General features: G+C 49.1%; 2 protein-coding genes across 3 annotated transcripts; both read right to left on the reverse strand.

Moving 5' to 3' along the window:
* Positions 1-289: 289 nt before the first annotated feature.
* On the reverse strand, positions 290-11,740 carry DENND1C (DENN domain containing 1C). 2 transcript variants are annotated; one of them, XM_072602010.1, is made up of 24 exons: positions 11,590-11,740; positions 10,970-11,107; positions 8,561-8,625; positions 8,365-8,408; positions 8,089-8,138; positions 7,718-7,837; positions 7,384-7,453; positions 7,224-7,304; positions 7,000-7,074; positions 6,426-6,479; positions 6,185-6,295; positions 5,500-5,600; positions 5,358-5,403; positions 5,173-5,274; positions 4,266-4,391; positions 3,899-4,000; positions 3,721-3,811; positions 3,551-3,591; positions 3,336-3,407; positions 2,689-2,733; positions 2,488-2,595; positions 2,315-2,388; positions 2,042-2,243; positions 290-1,516 (listed from the first exon to the last, which is right to left on the reverse strand). In XM_072602010.1, the coding sequence occupies exons 2-24, from the start codon at positions 11,035-11,037 to the stop codon at positions 1,124-1,126; spliced, it is 2,241 nt and encodes a 746-aa protein (XP_072458111.1). In that variant the 5' UTR covers positions 11,038-11,107; positions 11,590-11,740; the 3' UTR covers positions 290-1,123. The 2 variants fall into 2 exon arrangements, with proteins under 2 accessions (XP_072458111.1, XP_072458110.1); XM_072602009.1 differs by having other exon boundaries at positions 10,970-11,115.
* Positions 11,741-14,989: 3,249 nt separating this feature from the next.
* Positions 14,990-18,681, reverse strand: TUBB4A (tubulin beta 4A class IVa). Its single transcript, XM_072602015.1, has 4 exons — positions 18,488-18,681; positions 17,376-17,484; positions 17,136-17,246; positions 14,990-16,770 (listed from the first exon to the last, which is right to left on the reverse strand). The coding sequence occupies exons 1-4, from the start codon at positions 18,542-18,544 to the stop codon at positions 15,710-15,712; spliced, it is 1,338 nt and encodes a 445-aa protein (XP_072458116.1). The 5' UTR covers positions 18,545-18,681; the 3' UTR covers positions 14,990-15,709.
* Positions 18,682-18,685: the final 4 nt, after the last annotated feature.

Below are 18,685 nucleotides of genomic sequence, written 5' to 3' on the forward strand. Positions count from 1 at the left end.
TCCGAGTACACACCTTAGCTCACCTGATTGCAAAGGCCTCTTTCTGTTCTAAACTCTGATTCTTCTTTTACTAATGAAGGGACAATTCTTAGGATGGTTAGTGACTAGGGTTTAATGCTTTTACATTGATTCCAAATTTAGAGCAAGTCCTATTCCCATGCACCAGATACTCTGGAGGGGTCCCATAGCTAAGTGGAAATAGGAACTGCCATTTCTCTACCACTTTTAAAAGTTTGCAGAATGCTTTACCTACATGATCTCAATTAAGCCTACCCACAACTCCAAGAAATTGATGCCAAAGGTGTTACCATTCATTTCACAGATGAGAAGATAGGTTCATATGTTCAGTTGCTGTGGTTGTACACATAGTTTAGCTATTGGTCATCATAGTCAGGATTTGAACCAATGTCTTCCTGATTCCCAGTCTAGCTACACCAACCCATTCAGTTTGAAGTAGGGCTCAGATCCCTTCTCTGTTACTACCTGTGAGAAAGTGGGTTTTGGTTTCCTCAGATCTAAAAGACTAGCTTATCTACCAGGTGGGGTGCCATAGTGCACAAAGCGCTGGCCTGACGTCAGAATGACTCATCTTCCTGAGTTCAAATGTGACATCAGACACTAGCTGTGTGACCCTGGACAAGTCATTTAACCCTTTTTGCCTCAGTTTCCTCGTCTGTAAAATGAGCTGGAAAAGGAAATGGCAAACACCTATCTTTGCCAAGAAAACCCCAAATGGGATCGGAAAGAGTTGGACACAATGGAACTTCTGCTAGCTACAAATCCTTTGTTTCTAGGTGACAAATCTAGACTAACAGACTCCTCTTTCAGTGATTCTAGCATGTCCCTCCTCTGGGGAGCAGCTTACTCAGGCCGACTGGGAAAGTCTGAGAAGTGCCAACTGGTAGACCCTGCTGTGTGTATAGAACAATCCTGCCTCCCCAAGGAGTGAGGATGGAGGTCACTGGCACTGGACAAACAACTTTATTGGGGTGGGGGGGCACATCAAGGCATGGGGTTAGGGTTGGTACTACTACTGAAAGTGGTATTGTATGCGAGTGCTAGAAAACCCAAATTAGTCACTGGATTTTTTCCCCTTAGCTTGACCTGGCCAGAGGACTTGCCCCTAACCCTCAAACTGCTTTTTGAGCTGAGCCACCCTGGGCTGAATAGAGACCCTCTCTCTGAGACCTGGGGGCACCCCTCTATCAGTGTTCTGGGGACTACAAACAGGACTGGGGGACCTACATTCTGCACAGATAGGGGAGGTCTCAGGCTCTACAGAGACTTGGGAGGAGTGAGGTACATCAAGGGGCTCAGAGGGCTGTAACTTCGACTCTAGAATTTCTTCCTCAGCCAGGAAGGGTCGATGACTTGGGGAAGGGACTTGGGAGACCCCAGTCTCCCCAGAGATTTGGGAAGCCCTGGCTTCTTCTGAGTCCTGACTGGAAAGAGCTTTAGCAGGGGCTATGGGGTATATCAATTGTTCCTTTGAAAGTTCCTCTTCTTCTAGGTGTATCTGGTGGGGAGAGGGTAGAGAAAAATTGGCTGAATTAATGTATTGGGCAGATGTGATGGAGCACTTGAGATACAAGCAAAGTTCTTAACTCTCAGCATTTCTATACCGTGGAATGGGCTGCCTGGAGGGTAGTAAGATGCCCTCCACTAAAGGTCTTTAAGCTAAAAACTGGAGAACCACTAGTTGGGGATCAGAGACTTGGAAATAAAAGACACTCTAGATGTCATCTAGTCCAGTCTCATTTTATAGATGAGTCAGGTGTAGAGAGGTTGAAACTTGCCCGAAGTCATATTTACGAAGTGGTAGAAATCTGAAGATTCTTGTTAAGCTAGATGTCCAGTCAAATCCCTGATAGCTATGATGTGTATTATTGTTTGGAGGGCAGAAAAATATCCAGATATTTTGGGAGGAAGGTGCCCTAGAGGCCTGATGGAGTCAATGCCACCCCTCCCCCATCTTAAGGATACCCCACTAGTTGAGGTGAACAGTGAAGTGGCTTGGGGAGAGGGCTAAAAGGGGGCTCACCAAGTTGAAACAGCTGCCCTGGCCCAAGTGGCAGCTGTCCAAGCTGTGGCTGGGGTGCAGACTAGGGGATTCTTCAGACCCAGACATCCCAATGCTGAGATTGTCAAGAATCTCCCCAAGCAGATCCAGTTCTCCTGAGCCCAGGAAGTTGCTGTCCAAGTCTTCTAGGCCCCAGGGTTCCTTGGGCCCAGAGAGAGGTTCTCTAAGGGAGGAGAGAGGACTCAGCTTCTAGTCCCAAATCCAGAGTCCCAGCCCCAGAGGAATTCAACCTACCTCTGTTCCTCTGCTCCTGGGGGTGCTTCTTCCTCATGTCGTAATTGGGACCTCCGTGGACGCAGGGGCCTGGACTAGAAGCGACAGGGAAGTTAGCAATTTCCAGACTTTTCCCTTCAGGATGCAAAGTGGTCTTGTATCCTGATATGGAGGGGAAATTTGGTGCTCCTTACCTGCCCAAAGTGATGGGTGATGGGCAGACGGTGTTGAAGACGTTCTGAACGGTTGTCAGGGGCTGGAACCCGAAGAGAACCTCCCCTCTGCAGCAAGGAGTCACTATCCTGGGGGTGGGGGGGTTGAAGGAGGTTCATAAGCCAAAACTCCCTCCTCTAACTCCACTTCCAGGACCTCCATTCAGGCCCTCTCTGTCTTACCTTGTGCCTTAGCCGATTTTGCACTTCCTTGAGTCCAATCTTGGCCTGGGGATGGGAAAAAGAGCAAACTGAGATGTGGTTGGAGGGGATCTTGGCTAATGATGACTGCCATTTATGAAGCCCTTTTTAAAGTCTGCAAAGTGAATTACATTCCTTCATTTGATCCTCATGGCTGGGGGAAGTAAGAGTTTACTGGTATCATCACCATTTTACAGATGAGGAAAGAAGTGGTAAAGTCACTTGCCCAGCCAGATCTACCTGGTTCCCAACCCAATTTTGTTCCTTGAGCCACAGTGCCGAGGGCTGGGTCAGGAAGCCCCCAAGCACCAAAATTTAGAGGGTGCAAGAATGTAACACAATGGATTGTATAATGTTAAAATTTGTTAACATTTCCTTTGTGGAAACATTTCACTGCTTGAACCAACTTTGAAACAAGTTAGCAGGAACACTAGCAGATCGCCCCAGGTCCAGGCCTATCAGGTGAGCTCCTCCCTAGCCTGGCCTCCCAGGGTCCCTCCCTGCCCCTGAGCCCTAGCTGCAAGCTCTACTCCTTCCCAACATTCCCTGTCCCCACCTCCCACCCACTTTGGCATACAGCTCGGGTCTCTGTTGCCCCACCCCCCATCCTCTGCCTGGCTAGTCCTTACAGAGCGGTACATGTTCCTCACGGCTGGCTGGGTTTTGGCTTTCACAGAATGCAAGAGGGCTCCTCCACCTTTCTGGGGATGGATACAGGAGAGATTCATTGCTGAGAGTGGTGGGGGAAGAGGTCAGGGAGGAAAGGAATGACTTGGTTTTAGAGGAATTGATGGGAGGATAGATAGCTGAGGCTTGGGGGGGGTGGGGGAGAGACTGCTCTTACTTTCAGATTGTCTGCCCAGAGCTGATAGGATCGATGGCTTCCTGGTTTGGGGGAGAAAGAGGCTTTAGCTATGGGTCTCCAGACTGATCTGGTCTTCCCTATTCCTTTCTCCCCTACCCCCTGTCTGAGGCCTGGGATAACCCCCTGGGGCTGGGAGCCTAATGTCTCACCTGAGGCCAGCCCATTGCTAGTGATCTCCTGCTCAAACAGGTCCGAGAAGCCTTCACCAGAATTCAGCTTCTCTAGGCGCTCATCAATGAACTGGGGAGGGAGTGTTAGGCAGGTTTATGACCTGCCTAGCACCTAGCCACCAGCCCCCCAATGCCTACAGCTTTGACTTGGATATACCTGTTTGAAGAGTTGGAGGTGGATAGCACTTTGTCTGAAGACCTGTAAAGGTCCTGGCTTCTGAGCCAGGAAAGCCTCCTCACTGAACTTCATGGGCTGTCCCTGGAGGGCCATTGCATCCTAAGATGTCTGTCTCTCCCATCTTCTTACTTTCACCATCTTGACCACCACCCCCGCCATGGAGAAGTAACCCTTGATTCCACCCCATCACCACCACCTAGTTGAGCTGATGAAAAGCAAATTAAGCAATAGAACCCAAGAATTCTTTTCTGTTTGCACCCAGTGGCTTCAGTGACTCCTGAGTTCTGTCCCTTCCCCAGTAGTCTAATCCCCTCCCCCAGGCCTGGGCATCTGGATGTCTGCTCACGTGAGTATAGATCAGCGCATCTCTGTAGCCACCAAAGAGCACAGCTTGGGCCCTCAGGAAGAGTCGAGATACACCATCACCAGCAGCCAAAGCTTCCTTTCTTAGTCTTAGTCTTAGGAGAGACACCTGGACCACGGAGAGGTAAAACAAGGGGACCTGAGAGGGAGTCTCTTCTCTTTCATCTCCCTGGCAGGTACATGATGGGTTCAACTGCCAGAACATGAATATCATCACAATGCTGGAGATTAAGAGTGAAGAGTCTTTGGGTGGGGTGGTGGTGGTTTATACAGAACATGGAATGATAGAGCTGGGAAAGGCTTCAGAACATTGAGCCTAGAATGTCAAACTGAAAGGCATCTTCATAGACCTGGAGTTGTAAAGGGCGATAGAGATCATCCAATACAACACTCTCATTTTGCGTATGAGGAAACAGGCCCCAAGAAGTTATGAGAGGTGCCCCAGGTCATCCAGGGTAGCAAAATCAAGATTTGAAGTCAGATTCCCCTACTAGTGTTCTATGCACCACACCGTATTCCCTCATCAAATCCAGCCTCCATATTTTACAGAAGGGGAAGCTGAGGCCTAGGGTGTGAACGAACAGTGATTTACTCAAGGTCATGCAGAGTTCAGAACAAAGAAGGGCAAGAATTCAGGTCTCTAGATTCCTGGTCTATTATTTCAACAACTCTTAGATATGCCTCATTTTCTAGGAACACAAGGGGAGACCAAGAAGATGGGGTCCCTGGGAGTGTTTTCCATCATGCTCATCTGTAAAAGGAGAGTGATCTATGTATGCCCTATCTATTATGCAGAAAGGTTTGGAGTAGGATAAGAGACAATGAGAAATGGTTATCAAATAGAGACATAGGGAGCCTTGACGGAGTTTATAGGACAGGTAAGAACTGACCACATCTGGGGGCAGTGTTTCCACGTCCTGGAATGGTGACTCCAAAGTGTTTGTGTCCACATTCAGGATGACCACATCCTCCAGGGCCTTGTCCCGAACCCTCTGAGGGGAGAGAGTCAGGTTACCCTCTGATTTCTGGGGCTGAGGGAGTCAACTGTCATTTTTGTTTTCCCAACCTCACTCACCTCAATGAGACTGGTGTGGACACCGATGAGGTAAGGCATAGGGGCACTGCAGGCAGAAGGAGAATAACTCAGGGAAGGGAAGGGAGAGAGGTCACCTCCTACTCAGGGTCTGCCTGCCTCCACTTCCCATTTGACTCCTCACCAGCAGTAGTCCAACAAGTGAGGGGGCAGTGTGGGGATGAGTATGTGTTCCCAATGCATAGGATACAGCAAGCCACAGGATGCATGGACGCAGGCAGTCAGCTGGGAATGATGGATATCCAAAGAGAGGAAGTAGTTAAGGGCCCACTGCCCAACCATACAGGCTCCCACAGACTCCTAGGTCCTCCGACACCTGACCCTCCTATACTCCAGTCCCTTTCCCCAGTGTTTCTGGACCCAAGTTCCTTCCACTCCACAGCCACTCCCTATCACTTCAGCTCCATAGTTAATTTCCCATCCATAGATACTCCTTCCTCTCATACCTGTCCTTCCTCCTGGACCCATGGTACAAGCACCCTTGTTCATATTCCTGCTTAGATTCTCCTATCCTCAGAAATCCTCTTATCCCTCCACCCTTAACTCCTGGGCCTCTGAGCCCTCTAGTCCAGAAGTTCCTACTGGTCTCCAGTAACCTGTCCTTTTGTGTTCTCTTTCCCACCAAAAGGAACCTTGAATCCTCATCCTTACTTTTCTTACCCTAGAGACTCAGGGCCCTTGGAGTCACTGCCACCATTCCTGAATAATCCTAGCCCCTGACTTCTCATCCCTATTCCTCTGGCCCTTAAGATCCTATTGCCCTAGTCTTTGTTCCTCCCTCTTCAAGCCTGGTTGGGACAGGCCCTCACCGTGCTGAGTTTGCTGGCTGTGAGTAGAACTCTACGCTCACTGAGCAGAGAACTATAGAGGCCCACGATGTTCTCTGCAGCTACAGCCACCACCAACTCTGTCAGGTTCCTCTGTGAGCAGTTGGATAGACAAGGGACAGTAGTGCCAGCTAGGCCTGAAGCCTCTGCCTCTGGCCAGCCCAAGCTCCTGCCCTCACCCCTGCCCATCCTCCTCTTGCTCCCTGGTTGGACCTCAACTCACATTTTCTGGGATGGAGGGCAGGCGACCAGAATCTGGAGCAATGAAGCAGGAGAGCTGAGGGGGGAGAGAAATATCACTGTTTCACATCAGGCTGGTTCTTGACTTCCAGATATCTAAAGGAATCCGGCTTCCCCATAATTTTCTCACCACTCCCTTCTTGATTACTCCTGGCATTTGTTATCAGATCTCCCCACCCCCCTCCAAACTAACCCAAGCCCTCCCCTTGATCTCTACTAGCTTTCAACACCAACTTCTGAAAGAAGTGCTCCAGTCCCAACAAATTTCCACACCATCCCTGTGGAGTTTCACAAGGTAATGTCATTAGATTTGCCTCAAAATACCTCATTACATCCCACCAGGTTTACTAATGGTAAGATAGTTAAAACCTACTTTGTTTCCCTACTAGGTCCTCTTTTAACATTTACCATATCCTCTCTGGTTTTTGCCACCAGTTTTCCTGACAAGATAGGTAACTTGATCCTACCTGAGGTCCCCTCTCTTCTCTGCAGTTTCCTAGATGCTTCACTCCCTGGCCCTAGACCCTAGTTCCTACCCTAGCCCTTTCCCTATTCACCAGTTGGTTGGTCCCAGGTGCAGGAGGTAGGGAACTGGGTTGACTGGCAATCCTTAGCTTGCCCTCTTGCGGGTCCTGAGGATCCAAATGGAAAGGTAGGGTGAAGAATGAAGCCAATGGAGCCAGTCCAGCCCAAGAGGCTGATTACTAGGCTGTCCTCCCCCAGGAGGACCCCTCCCCACTGAAGTAGTGGAGACCCAGGTATTCTGGCAGGGGGCACATACCAGGGACAGTCCCAAAGGGGCCTCTGACCTAGGTACTGGATGCAGATACAGGGTAGAGAGAAGTTCTTCAGCTTCAGAGACCTATGAAGTGGAGGCAGGACAGCTCAGGGAAGCAGGGGACAAGCAGGCAAGGGAGAAAGGGGAGAGGAAGAGGCCTCACCTGATCCTGGGCCAACAGGTCCCCAACACTGTTGAGCAGCTTGTAGAAAACCTCAAACCAGGGCAGATCACTGAGGGGAGAAGGGGCAGCTGGCTCTGGGGTGTAGCAGGATCCCATCCCCCTTCCATCCCAGCCCCTGGTAGTGGGGCTAGAATAGAACATCCAAACTGGAAAGAACTTTACAGAGTATGTCATTTGGGCATGCTTTTGACAGATGGGTCTCAGAGAGGGGATGGGAACTTACCCAAGTCACACAGTTAATCCATGACAGAACTAGGGACAACCTAGGCCTGTTGGCCCCCAGCCCACACTCACTCCCTGCCCCGCCCCCAACCTGAGTATGCAGAGGCAGCTCCTGGCGCTGGTCCCCAGGCGGCAGAAGCCAAATCTTCGACTCCCAGCCAAGTCGGTTAGGACAAAGGTGAAGTGCTGGGCAGCTAGACCGTGGCCTGCCCTGGTGAATGGTGGGGGAGTGGGGAGGAAAAGCCACTCAATGCCTCAGTCCACCTCCTGCAGGCTCCCAGGCCCACTCCCACTCAGCAGAGCACAAATCCATCCCATCCATCAATCTCTTTCCCTCCCAGCCTCAGTGGCCCTCTGTCCTGCTGTTTCCCTCAGCCTGTATCTCTGTCTCTCTGACTGTGCATGGCTCTGTGTCTTGGTGTTCTCCTGTCTGTTTGTCTTTCTCCATTTCTTTCTCCTCACCTCTCCAAGTCGAAAGGGAAACAGAATTTGGGTACCGTTTGCATTAATTCCTAGGGAAACAGAGGCAGAGCAACTTGGCCAGGGGCAGGGTTTGAGGGGTGGGGGTGAAGAAGGTCCAGACCTGGACATAGAGGCCTTTACATCCCCTCATCAGGGCCTAGACGTTGGGGCTCTATTGCCCCTCCCCCATCCCCCTCTTTTGTTGGGGCCCCCACAGAGGAGGGAAGGGATGGTAGGGTTGGGACTATGGCTTCTGGGGCAGGGATGGATACATACCTGATCACAGAAATCCTTAGGGAATTGGCGCAAGATGGGGGGTGCTGCAGGGACAGTTGGTTAGTGAGCTCAAGGCCTACCAAACAACCCAGACTTCCCTGTTGCCACCCCCAGCCTCAACTCAAGGGCCTCACCATATACACTCCTTTTTCTTACCCTCATCTTGACCCTACCAGACGGAATCCCCTCAACTTACCCTCCTGCAACGAGGTGGGGTAGGAAGCCTCAAAGAACCAAGCAAATGTGCTCTTGGGATCCTCCCTGGGGAACAAATTGGGGTTGGGAGGGCTGAGACTCCAGCAACTCAGGTACCTGTAAGTGCGTGTGTGTGCGTGTGTGTTCACCTGTTTATCTAGAGGTCTCTGGGTAACATCCTGGAAAGAATGCTGGACTTGGAGTCAGGAAGTCCTGAGTTTGAGCCCTCACTAGCCCTGCAAATCATTTAACCTCTCTCCTCAGCACCTAGTGGGGCACAGTGGATAACATGCCAGGCCTAAAGTCTAGAAGAAAGAACTGAGTTCAAATCCAGCCTCAAACACTTACTAGCTCTGTGATCCTGAGCAAGTCACAATCTCTGTTTGCCTCAGTTTTCTCATCTGTAAAGTGAGGATAATAACAGAACCTGCTTCCAACGGTTGTCATGAAGATCAAATGACATAACAGTTGTAAAGAGCTTAGTCCAGTGCCTGGCACAAAGTAAGCACTACATACATGTTATTATCTGTACATATTATTATCTGTAAAAACGGGGCTAATAACAGTATGTACCTCCCAGGGTGGTTGTGAGGATTTAAAGAAATAACACATGTAAATCTCTTTGTAAACCTTAAAATATCACATACATATTGTTATGTGTTTCTTCTGCGTCAGCTCTGTGACTTACTACTAATATTACTGTGGGTAATTTTAAACAAAATTTAACCCATTAAACATTTATTAATTGCCTGTTTTATACAGAGCATTGTATACAGTTCTGGGTGATGGACAAAAGTTTAAATAAGGCTAGGCTCCACTCTCATGGAGCTTAAGATCTAGTAGGAAGATATGATTCACATACAATAATACTTGATAAGTGCATTAAAGACTGGAGGTACAAAGGACTGAAATGCAAACCAACATGAAAAATAATTATTAACAAGAAGACTTAGGAAAGGTTCCTGGGGGAGACAGCATCTGAGCTGGGCTTTACAGGAGGTCAGTGGGTGAACAAGGAGAGACAGCAAGGATTTTCCCGATGTAGGAAGAAAGCTTATTTTATAAACAGTAGGGATTCAGATTTTGGGACCTCAGTTTCCTCATCTGCTAAATGAGGAGGTTGGGCTCAATGATCTTTCTGCTCTAAATCTCAAATTCTCGACCCTGTCCATATGTCTGGGGTCTATTTCTGTAATCTGTCCCCCTCTAAACACAAACCCCCTCCCAAGCTCAGACCCTCATCACTCCTCACCTGGCTATTTCAATGACCTCCCTACTAACCTGTCTCAGGTGTCTCTTCATTTCAATTCAACCTTCACAAACCTACCAACATGATTTTCCTGAAGTGAGAGTCTGATTGGGGTACCTACCCCTACTCATAAATTCCACAGGCTCCTTATAACCCCAAGGATCAAGGTTTGATATTTAAAATCCTTTGCAACCTGGCTCAAGATACCTTTCCAGTCTTACACCTTCCCTCTACTCCCTCTTCAATCCAACCAAACCGCCTTCTTGTTCCTCACACTTGATACTCCATCACCTGTCCCCATACCTTTGCATAGGCTGTTCTACATACCTGGAATGCCCTTCCTCCCCACCTCCATCTCCTGGAATGCCTAATTTCCTTCCAGACTCCAGATTCAGCTCCTGTCATCTTTTGCATGAAGCTGTTGTGCATCTCTTGAATCTATTTTGTATAAATATCTACATATGTCTCCCTTGAGATAGGGATAGTTTTGTTTTTCTCTTTGTATACCAGTGTCTAACAGATGCCTGGCAAACCTAGTAGGTACTTAATAAATGCTTGTTGATTGATTGGTTGGTGCATGTCCCTGGGTCTCTGGTTTTGTGCCTTTTTCTGTCCTCATGCACAGAACCTCTCACTGACTACACTGTATTTCTGGGAAGGCACAAGACACCTGGGTTCTCTTATCCCCATCATCCATCACTTCTGGTGACCTCCTAGGAGAGCAGGCAGATGAGCCTACAGAAGTAAGAAAGGATGGAGAGGAAGAGGCAGAGAAACAATGGAAGACATAAATACAAAAAGAGTGAGACATGGAGAGAGACAGACACAGAGATAGAGACAGACATGAAGGGAGGAAGGGTCAGGGAGGCAGAGAGACACACAGAAGCTTGGAACAGCAGAGAAAGAGACTTGTAGAGATAGACCTAGAGACAGGCTGAAGGGACCAGAGATGATGGGGGCTGCACAGGAAGGCTTCAAGGTGGCTTTAATAGAACAATTCTTCTTCCTTAGGACTGTAGCCAGCTCACTCTCTTCCCCATCATTAAATCTGTTCCCTCCCTTCCCCTGTTTCCCCTCTATCTCAACAAGGAGAGCTCTCTCTGTTCAAGTCTTTACCCTTAGCCTATATTTAAGGGGTATGGGGAGATGCCCGGGTCTTACTTGATACTGGATCCCATGGTCCCCCTGCTGAATGGGTGCAGCACAGTGTGGCCAGGACAGGCTTCCATGGGGGTCCCTATTGGGACCTGTGCTGAGGCAATGGGCCAAGGGTGCTGGGTGCTGGGCCCTTTCTTCTTCCTGTGTGGCTTAGAGAGGAAGTCTGCTGGGTGACGTCCCCAGAGGCAACCCTCCCCTCCCTTGCCGGCTTTGCAGAACCCAGGCACACTGCCTCCTAGTCTCCCCCATGAGGAAGTGGGGCTGGGGACTTGTCTGGGTCCAGATCAGAGCGAAAGTAGCCAGAGGCCAGCATCGCACCTATATCGCTGGGGCAAAGATGGGCTCCTTGCTAGATGAATGCCCATAACTGACTGGAATTGGTTTGCAACTTGCTGAGACCTTCGTACCAATCCAGAGAGCTTCCTTCCCTCTCTTTCTCCCAGACTCCTTCCCTGTGCTCTTTCCCTCCATCTCTCTATCCCTATTCCTCTGTCTCACCTCCCACTGGCTCTTCTGTCCCCTCGCTATCCAGGTACAGGAAGACCGCTAGAGGGAGTCTGAGTAGTATAGAGGGAGTACCCGAATAGAATGAGGTACTTAAAGAAACACAAATAAACACATACCTTCACACCATTTCCTGTTCCCCATGGGGAGGAACAATAAGTGTGGACATGCACACAGCATCACACTCCTGACAACAGGGATATCGATTTGTCAGGAGGTAGGCAGCTGAGGACGTAGACATATCCAGAGTCTGGTTTCATGTTCCTGGACCTGCAGGAGCCTGTGGTGCCCAACAGTGCTGGATTTACTCCAACTGACCTATGTACAAATGATGTTGTCCTAGAGAGATATGGGAACTAAGTCCAGAGAGAGAGAAAGAGACAGGCAGAGAGATGAAGACAGAGAGACAGAGGCAGAGACACAGAGAGACAGACACACAGAGACAGAGACAGAGAGACAAAGACAGAGAGAGAAACAGAGACAGACAGGAAGACAAAGAAACAGAGACAGAGAGACAGAGACACACACACACAGACAGAGAGAGACACAGAGAGAGAGAGAGAAACAGAGAGAGACAGATACAGAGACAGAGAAAGAGAGACAGGGACAGGGAAATAGAGACAGATGGAGAAAGACAAAGAGACAAAGAGAGACAGAGATAGGGACAGAGAGAAACAGACAGACAAAGAAACAGAGACAAAGAGAAAAAGACACAGAAAGAAACAAAAAGAGAAAAAGAGACAAGAGTCAGAGAGAAAAAGACAAAAAGAGAGAGAGGGAGAGGAGACAAAGACAGAGAGACAGATAGACAGAGAGACAGAGACACACACAGAGAGAGATGCAAAGTTGGGAACCGGATAGGGAAAGGGACAGAGCTAGGTTGTGATGTAAAAAGCATGCTTGGGACCTACCTGGCTGATGGGAGCATCAGGGAGAAGAGATTGGGAGAATGGAAGGAGAACTCTGGACCTGCTCCACTGAATCTATTGCCAGTTCCCCTAAACTTGCTCCTTTTTTGAGTTAATTCACTCAGTTTTGGGAGTCCTTCCATGGGCTTGCCTTGTGTTGATCGATAACTGAATGAGTACAAGATTGCCTAGCTCACCATATGAGCTAGATGCTTCATGTCCGATTGAGACATCCAGTGTGACCATCTTTCTATTCACCCTATCAGACAGATCAGCACAGCTTCCCCATAGACTTTCCACTCCTTGCTCTGAATGAAAATCAAATTCATACTACTGTTGCTTTTCTAAAGGGCAATATTAATGAACTGCTCCATGGCTCCAACCGCAATCCCTGCAACTCTCCAGACCAAAATTCCTTTCTCTGGTCAACCTTCCGCCATATCTCTAAATGTGTTGTCTTTCCCCATTAGAGTATAAACTCCTTGAAGATATAGACAGTCTCACTACTTATTTGTAACCTCAGCACTTAGCACAGGGCCTGACATATTCTGAGTTCTTAACACATGCTTTTGAATTCATTCATTCATTTACCTAAAAGGGAGAGGAGGAAAGTTTATTCAGTGAAAAGTCTAATTAATCAAAGGATATGACCCATATGTTAAAAAAATATATGGATAGAAGCCCTTTAAATCCTAGCCAAAAACTGGGAACAAAGGAGTGCCCTTCTATTGGATGTGGCTAAACAAATTGTGGGATATCACGGAATATTGTGCCTTAAGATGTGACAGAATGGACAGTTTCAGAGGAAACTTGGAAAACTGTTATGAACTGATGCAGAGTGAAGTGAGCGAGACCTAAAAGAATATATCCCAAAACAACATCGCAGTGATAAACAACTCTAGAAAACTTTAAAACTCTAACAAAAAGATAAACTAAAGTAATGATGCTCAGGCACGTTCCTTACCTCCTGGCAGGGGTCATGAACTAAAAGTACCTCAACACAATGTGGGAATTTGTTTTGCTGGAGTATGCATGTATCCAAAGCTTTATTTTGTCTTTTCTTTCTAATTAGCTCAATGGGGGAGGTTATGGTGGGGGCAGTTAATAAAACAAAAAGAATGAGTAGCAGTGTCATCAGTCATCACATTTTCAGAAACTTTGCACCAAAAAACAAGCCCACCCAATACATTCCTATAATATCATAGGTATATAAGTAATATCTATGTGTGTTCATTATTTTTCCTTTAAGATTGGGGGGGCAGCTAAGTGGTGCAGTGAATAGACCACAGGCTCTGGAGTGAGGAGGACTGAAGTTCAAGACATTTCACACTTACTAGCTGTGTGACCTTGGGCAAGTTATTTAACCCTGATTGCCTCACCTCCCCTCTCCAAAAAAAAAAAGATTGGCCTCTGTGTTAATAAAATTGCAGTCAACTCTAGAAAAAACAAAATTCTTACTTCAGAGGAGATGGAATACCCCCAGATCATCCACATTCAGTTTGATTTGGAGTCTCCAAAAGTATATGTATGCACGCACATGTATATATACAGATGCATGGACACACATGTACACCCATGCATTTATATGTGTATACATATGTGCATACTTGCATGTACATATATTCACATGTATGCATACATCTATGTGTGCATCTGTTTGCTGTTTCCAAAGTAGATTATTTAGTTAAAGTCATTTGCTCCCAGTCTGAGTCTCCCATATGGAAACGTAAATTATTAGTCAATGGGGAAACCAAGGTACAAGTTGGTGGAATAGATGACCTTTATAAGGACCTTTTTAGTTTTAAAACCTATGATCCTCTTTTCCCTAACGAACCACTAGCTTTAGGAACAGCTAGGAAATATAAACATCATTTCATGGATTTGCCAAAGAGTTCTTCCACTGCCCTGAATGATGAATAGACCTTTGTCAGGGACTCAATGTACCTGTTATGATATATTCTCAATATTCATACTGTCAGACAAAGGACAGATTTTGTTTTCTTAAAGTGTGTTATCAGTTGTATCAGGAGGCAGATGACCTCTCAATCTTGGTTCTGTTGCTGATGACCTGTGTAATCATAAGCAAATCTCTTCATCTCAGTAAAATGTAGAGATTGAACTAGATAACTTCTGGGATCCCCTCAAGCATTGAAACCTATGACATAGATAATTCCAATAGCTGGGATCTGGCTCTAAAGACAGGTGCTAAAGGGAGTGGATGAAGTTAAGTGCCATGAGCAACTATCTGCCTCTGCTCCTGAAAACCTGAGGTCCTTCAGGGTTGAACAGTCCCACATCCCTTCTCTAGGCTTCTGCCCTTTTCAGCTCTGCCTCCCTCCTAAGAGAGCAAGAAGGGGGTTGGTGTCAGGTGACCAGGCTCACAGCCTAGGGCTATTTTGAGTAGGGTGGGGCAGGTCATGCTCTCTAAGCCCAGCTGCTGGCTAGGCACAAGTGCCAGGTCCCAGATATGGGTTGGGGGACAGGCACAGACTTCTTTGGACAATGGGGGAAGGGGACACATCCCTGCCCAAAGGCCCTACCATCCTCTCCCCCTCCACCAGTTTCCTCTGAAGCCCGCACCTCTATCCAAAGTAAGACTTCGCCACACAAGTGCGTTATTATGATTTTATTGCGTAAATGTTTAGGGAAATTCACTGAGCCCCTCCCCTCCCTGCCGGCCCCATCCAAATCACAACACTAGGCTAAGGTGGGAGGTAGTGCATGCTCATTTGGAAAAATGAAAACGTGCCCAACATAGCATAGGGTGGAGTCATTTTGGGGAGGAAGGAATTTATTTTGGAAGAGGGGAGACCCCCAAGGTCTGGGGGTTCAGGTCACAACTCCATCATTCACTCTGCCTGTATGACTCAAGGTCCCTTCTTTATTAAGGAGGGCTGATAATCTCTAGTTTCTTCTAGGTCTAAAAACCTCTCTCTCACTCTCCCCCCTTTCAGGAGTAGTTTCAGAGAGAAAATAGGAGAGCCAAGCTTTGGAGGGATCAGAGAAGATGTGGGAGATACAAGGTTAGAGAAGTTGGAGAAAAATCAGGGAAAGTACCAGAGAATTTGGGGTAACAAAGGATTGGGTGGGATCAGAGAAGTTGGGTGTAGATGGGGTTGAAGACAAATCGGGGAGACAGTATAAGGGAATTAGAGGGAATAAAGGTTTGATGGGGTCAGAGGACAAGATGAAGTGATGTGAGTAGAGAAATTGAGGGAACGGAGGCAGAATCCAGGGGAAGTAGTGTCAGACAAGAATGAGGGTGATGGAGGGTCAGAACTGGGGAGGGTAAGGTGAGGTCTGTGTTGTCACAGACTCAGTGGGAAGCACTCTAGGCTACTTCTTCCTCCTCGGCTTCCTCCTCAAATTCCCCCTCTTCTGCTGTGGCATCCTGGTATTGTTGGTACTCTGATACCAGGTCATTCATATTGCTCTCAGCCTCAGTGAACTCCATCTCATCCATCCCTTCACCCGTGTACCAATGCAGGAAGGCCTTCCGGCGGAACATGGCCGTGAACTGCTCTGAGATGCGTTTGAAGAGCTCCTGGATGGCGGTACTGTTGCCGATGAAGGTGGCTGCCATCTTGAGACCTCGGGGAGGGATGTCGCACACCGCTGTCTTGACGTTGTTGGGGATCCATTCCACAAAGTAGCTGCTATTTTTGTTCTGCACATTCAGCATTTGCTCATCTACCTCTTTCATCGACATGCGCCCACGGAAGACAGCAGCCACTGTCAAGTAGCGCCCATGGCGGGGGTCACAGGCTGCCATCATGTTCTTGGCATCAAACATCTGCTGAGTGAGCTCGGGGACTGTCAATGCCCTGTACTGCTGACTCCCTCGGCTGGTGAGTGGGGCAAAGCCGGGCATGAAGAAGTGGAGGCGGGGAAAGGGGACCATGTTGACAGCAAGTTTGCGAAGGTCAGCATTGAGCTGACCCGGGAAACGGAGGCAGGTGGTGACTCCGCTCATTGTGGCAGACACGAGGTGATTGAGATCTCCATAGGTGGGTGTAGTAAGCTTGAGCGTACGGAAACAGATGTCATACAGGGCTTCATTGTCAATGCAGTAGGTCTCATCTGTGTTCTCCACTAGCTGGTGGACTGAGAGGGTGGCATTGTAGGGCTCCACCACTGTGTCTGACACCTTGGGTGAGGGCACCACACTGAATGTGTTCATGATTCGGTCTGGGTACTCCTCACGGATCTTGCTGATCAACAGGGTGCCCATGCCTGAGCCTGTGCCCCCACCCAGCGAGTGGGTCAGCTGGAAGCCCTGCAGGCAGTCACAGCTCTCTGCCTCCTTCCGAACTACATCCAGTACCGAGTCCACTAACTCAGCACCCTCTGTGTAGTGACCTTTGGCCCAGTTGTTCCCAGCCCCAGACTGGCCTGGAATGAATAAGGGAGGTCCTGAGTCAGAGGAGGAGGTGGGAGCTGGGACCCCTAAAGCAATTAGCCCACATTTTTGGACCAGCAATCTGTAAGCAGCTGTGGGAGGAAGGGACAGGTGGGAGGTAGGACTCTTGGACTGTACTATTTGGGGAGAACCCCTGAGTTGGTTTCACTTCCACTAAAAATGAAGCAGTAGAAGGTAGAGGGGAGAGAGAAGAGAGGGAAAGCCTGGACACCTAGTACCCTAAAAAGAAAAGGCTATTCTTAAAGCTTGCCCTCTACTTCTTGGGAGACACATGTGGCTCTTTGGGTCTTTGTAAGCACAATACTAATAATCATGCATCTGTCTGTCTGTGACTCACCAAAGACAAAGTTGTCTGGCCGGAAGATTTGCCCAAAGGGGCCAGAACGGACCGAGTCCATGGTCCCTGGTTCCAGGTCCACCAGCACTGCTCGGGGCACATATTTCCCCCCTGAAGAGAGATATCGTTCAGAGCTGAGGACTCATACACTCACCCTGTTTCCACCCCATCCCTGCTCCCAGCTGACCAGACCACCCCACTGGGAATACAGACCACTAGGCCCCTGGCAGACTGGCTCACCTGTAGCCTCATTGTAGTAAACATTGATCCTTTCAAGCTGTAGGTCACTATCACCATGGTATGTGCCAGTGGGATCAATGCCATGCTCATCACTGATCACTTCCCAGAACTAGGGCAAGGAAAATCATGAAGAGGGTGGGGCCAGGGCCTCTCCATATGGAAGAAGGATCCTAAGAGAGCCCACCCTACACACACTTACAACATACCCAACATATAACCACGGTCTCAGTCACCTACATATACCAGGTGAAGACAGAAAGGACGGAGAATCAGTGACACTGTAAAGATGGTGAGCAAGAGAACGCCTCCAGAGACTAACAAACCATGGAAGGGGATATCGGGACAATCACTGGGGAGACAGAGGCATGGACAGACTAGGTGGAGAAAGCAGGGAGGCTTGTAACAGCTGGCTCCTTGTGGCAAACCCCTCACCCTGAGGGTTCCTCGGGCCAGGCATACTGGGCTGCCTGGACCCAACAACACTGGGGGTGGGGTGTGTGTGGTGTGTGGTGTGTGTGTGTGTGTGTGTGTGTGTGTGTATGTGTGTGTGTGTGTGTGTGTGTGTGTGTGTGTGTATGTGTGTGTGTGTGTGTGTGTGTGTGTGTGTGTGTGTGAGATGTGTGCGCGTGCTGGGTGGGAGAGGGTGTTGGCGCAGAGAACAAGGGCGGGTCTATTTATATCAGCAAGGTCCGCTAGAGCCAGAAAGAGCCAGCTGTGCAGCCTGGGCCCACTACTGTAAAGCAACAGCCCCTCCTCTCCCCAGGACACCGTGGCCACCGCTGCAGGGGCACCAACTGGGATGTTCCCCTCCCCCACCTCATTGGCATTGTTGTCCCCCAGCCCAATTACCTCTCTCCTCCAGAGGACACCCTCCCTCCCTCATGCAGCTCTTGGTACCCCTCCCCCTTCTCCTAGTAGGACTCCTGGGTCCCCCACCCCCATCCCCGTGGGGGAGAACAATGCTGCCTCAGTTTCCCTTATAGGACTTCCTGGGGTAGGGGGTAAGCTCTGCACCTGTCTCTATCCCCACCCTCCACCCTGGGGTCCCAGGCCCTCCCCAGGCACCCGCTCTGCGCACGCGCCGCCTGGCAGGGAGCGAGGGCTGCCCCCACCTTGGCTCCGATCTGGTTACCGCACTGGCCCGCCTGCAGGTGCACGATCTCGCGCATGGTGGCCGCGGGGGGGCGCGCGCGCGCTCCAGTCCTCGCACTCCTGGGGAGGGGTAGGCGCGCGCCGAGTGTGTCTCTCCAGCCGGGCCGCCCCTTATATGTCCCCTCTCGCAGCTTAGCGTCACCATGCACGTCACTTGC

Source organism: Notamacropus eugenii, chromosome 4, assembly GCF_028372415.1.
Source record: "Notamacropus eugenii isolate mMacEug1 chromosome 4, mMacEug1.pri_v2, whole genome shotgun sequence".
NCBI lineage: Eukaryota > Metazoa > Chordata > Mammalia > Diprotodontia > Macropodidae > Notamacropus > Notamacropus eugenii.

Excerpts from the sequence above, each read along its gene's own strand:
- TUBB4A (XM_072602015.1), bottom strand. The coding sequence starts at position 18,544 with ATGCGCGAGATCGTGCACCTGCAGGCGGGCCAGTGCGGTAACCAGATC. Across the intron at positions 17,485-18,487 it reads GTAACCAGATCGGAGCCAAG|TTCTGGGAAGTGATCAGTGA; the intron begins GTGGGGGCAGCC and ends TCCTTGCCCTAG. Across the intron at positions 16,771-17,135 it reads GCCAGACAACTTTGTCTTTG|GCCAGTCTGGGGCTGGGAAC; the intron begins GTGAGTCACAGA and ends TATTCATTCCAG.
- DENND1C (XM_072602010.1), bottom strand. The coding sequence starts at position 11,037 with ATGGAAGCCTGTCCTGGCCACACTGTGCTGCACCCATTCAGCAGGGGG. Across the intron at positions 8,626-10,969 it reads ACCATGGGATCCAGTATCAA|GGAGGATCCCAAGAGCACAT; the intron begins GTAAGACCCGGG and ends TTTGTTCCCCAG. Across the intron at positions 3,812-3,898 it reads ACCTCCAACTCTTCAAACAG|TTCATTGATGAGCGCCTAGA; the intron begins GTATATCCAAGT and ends CTCCCTCCCCAG.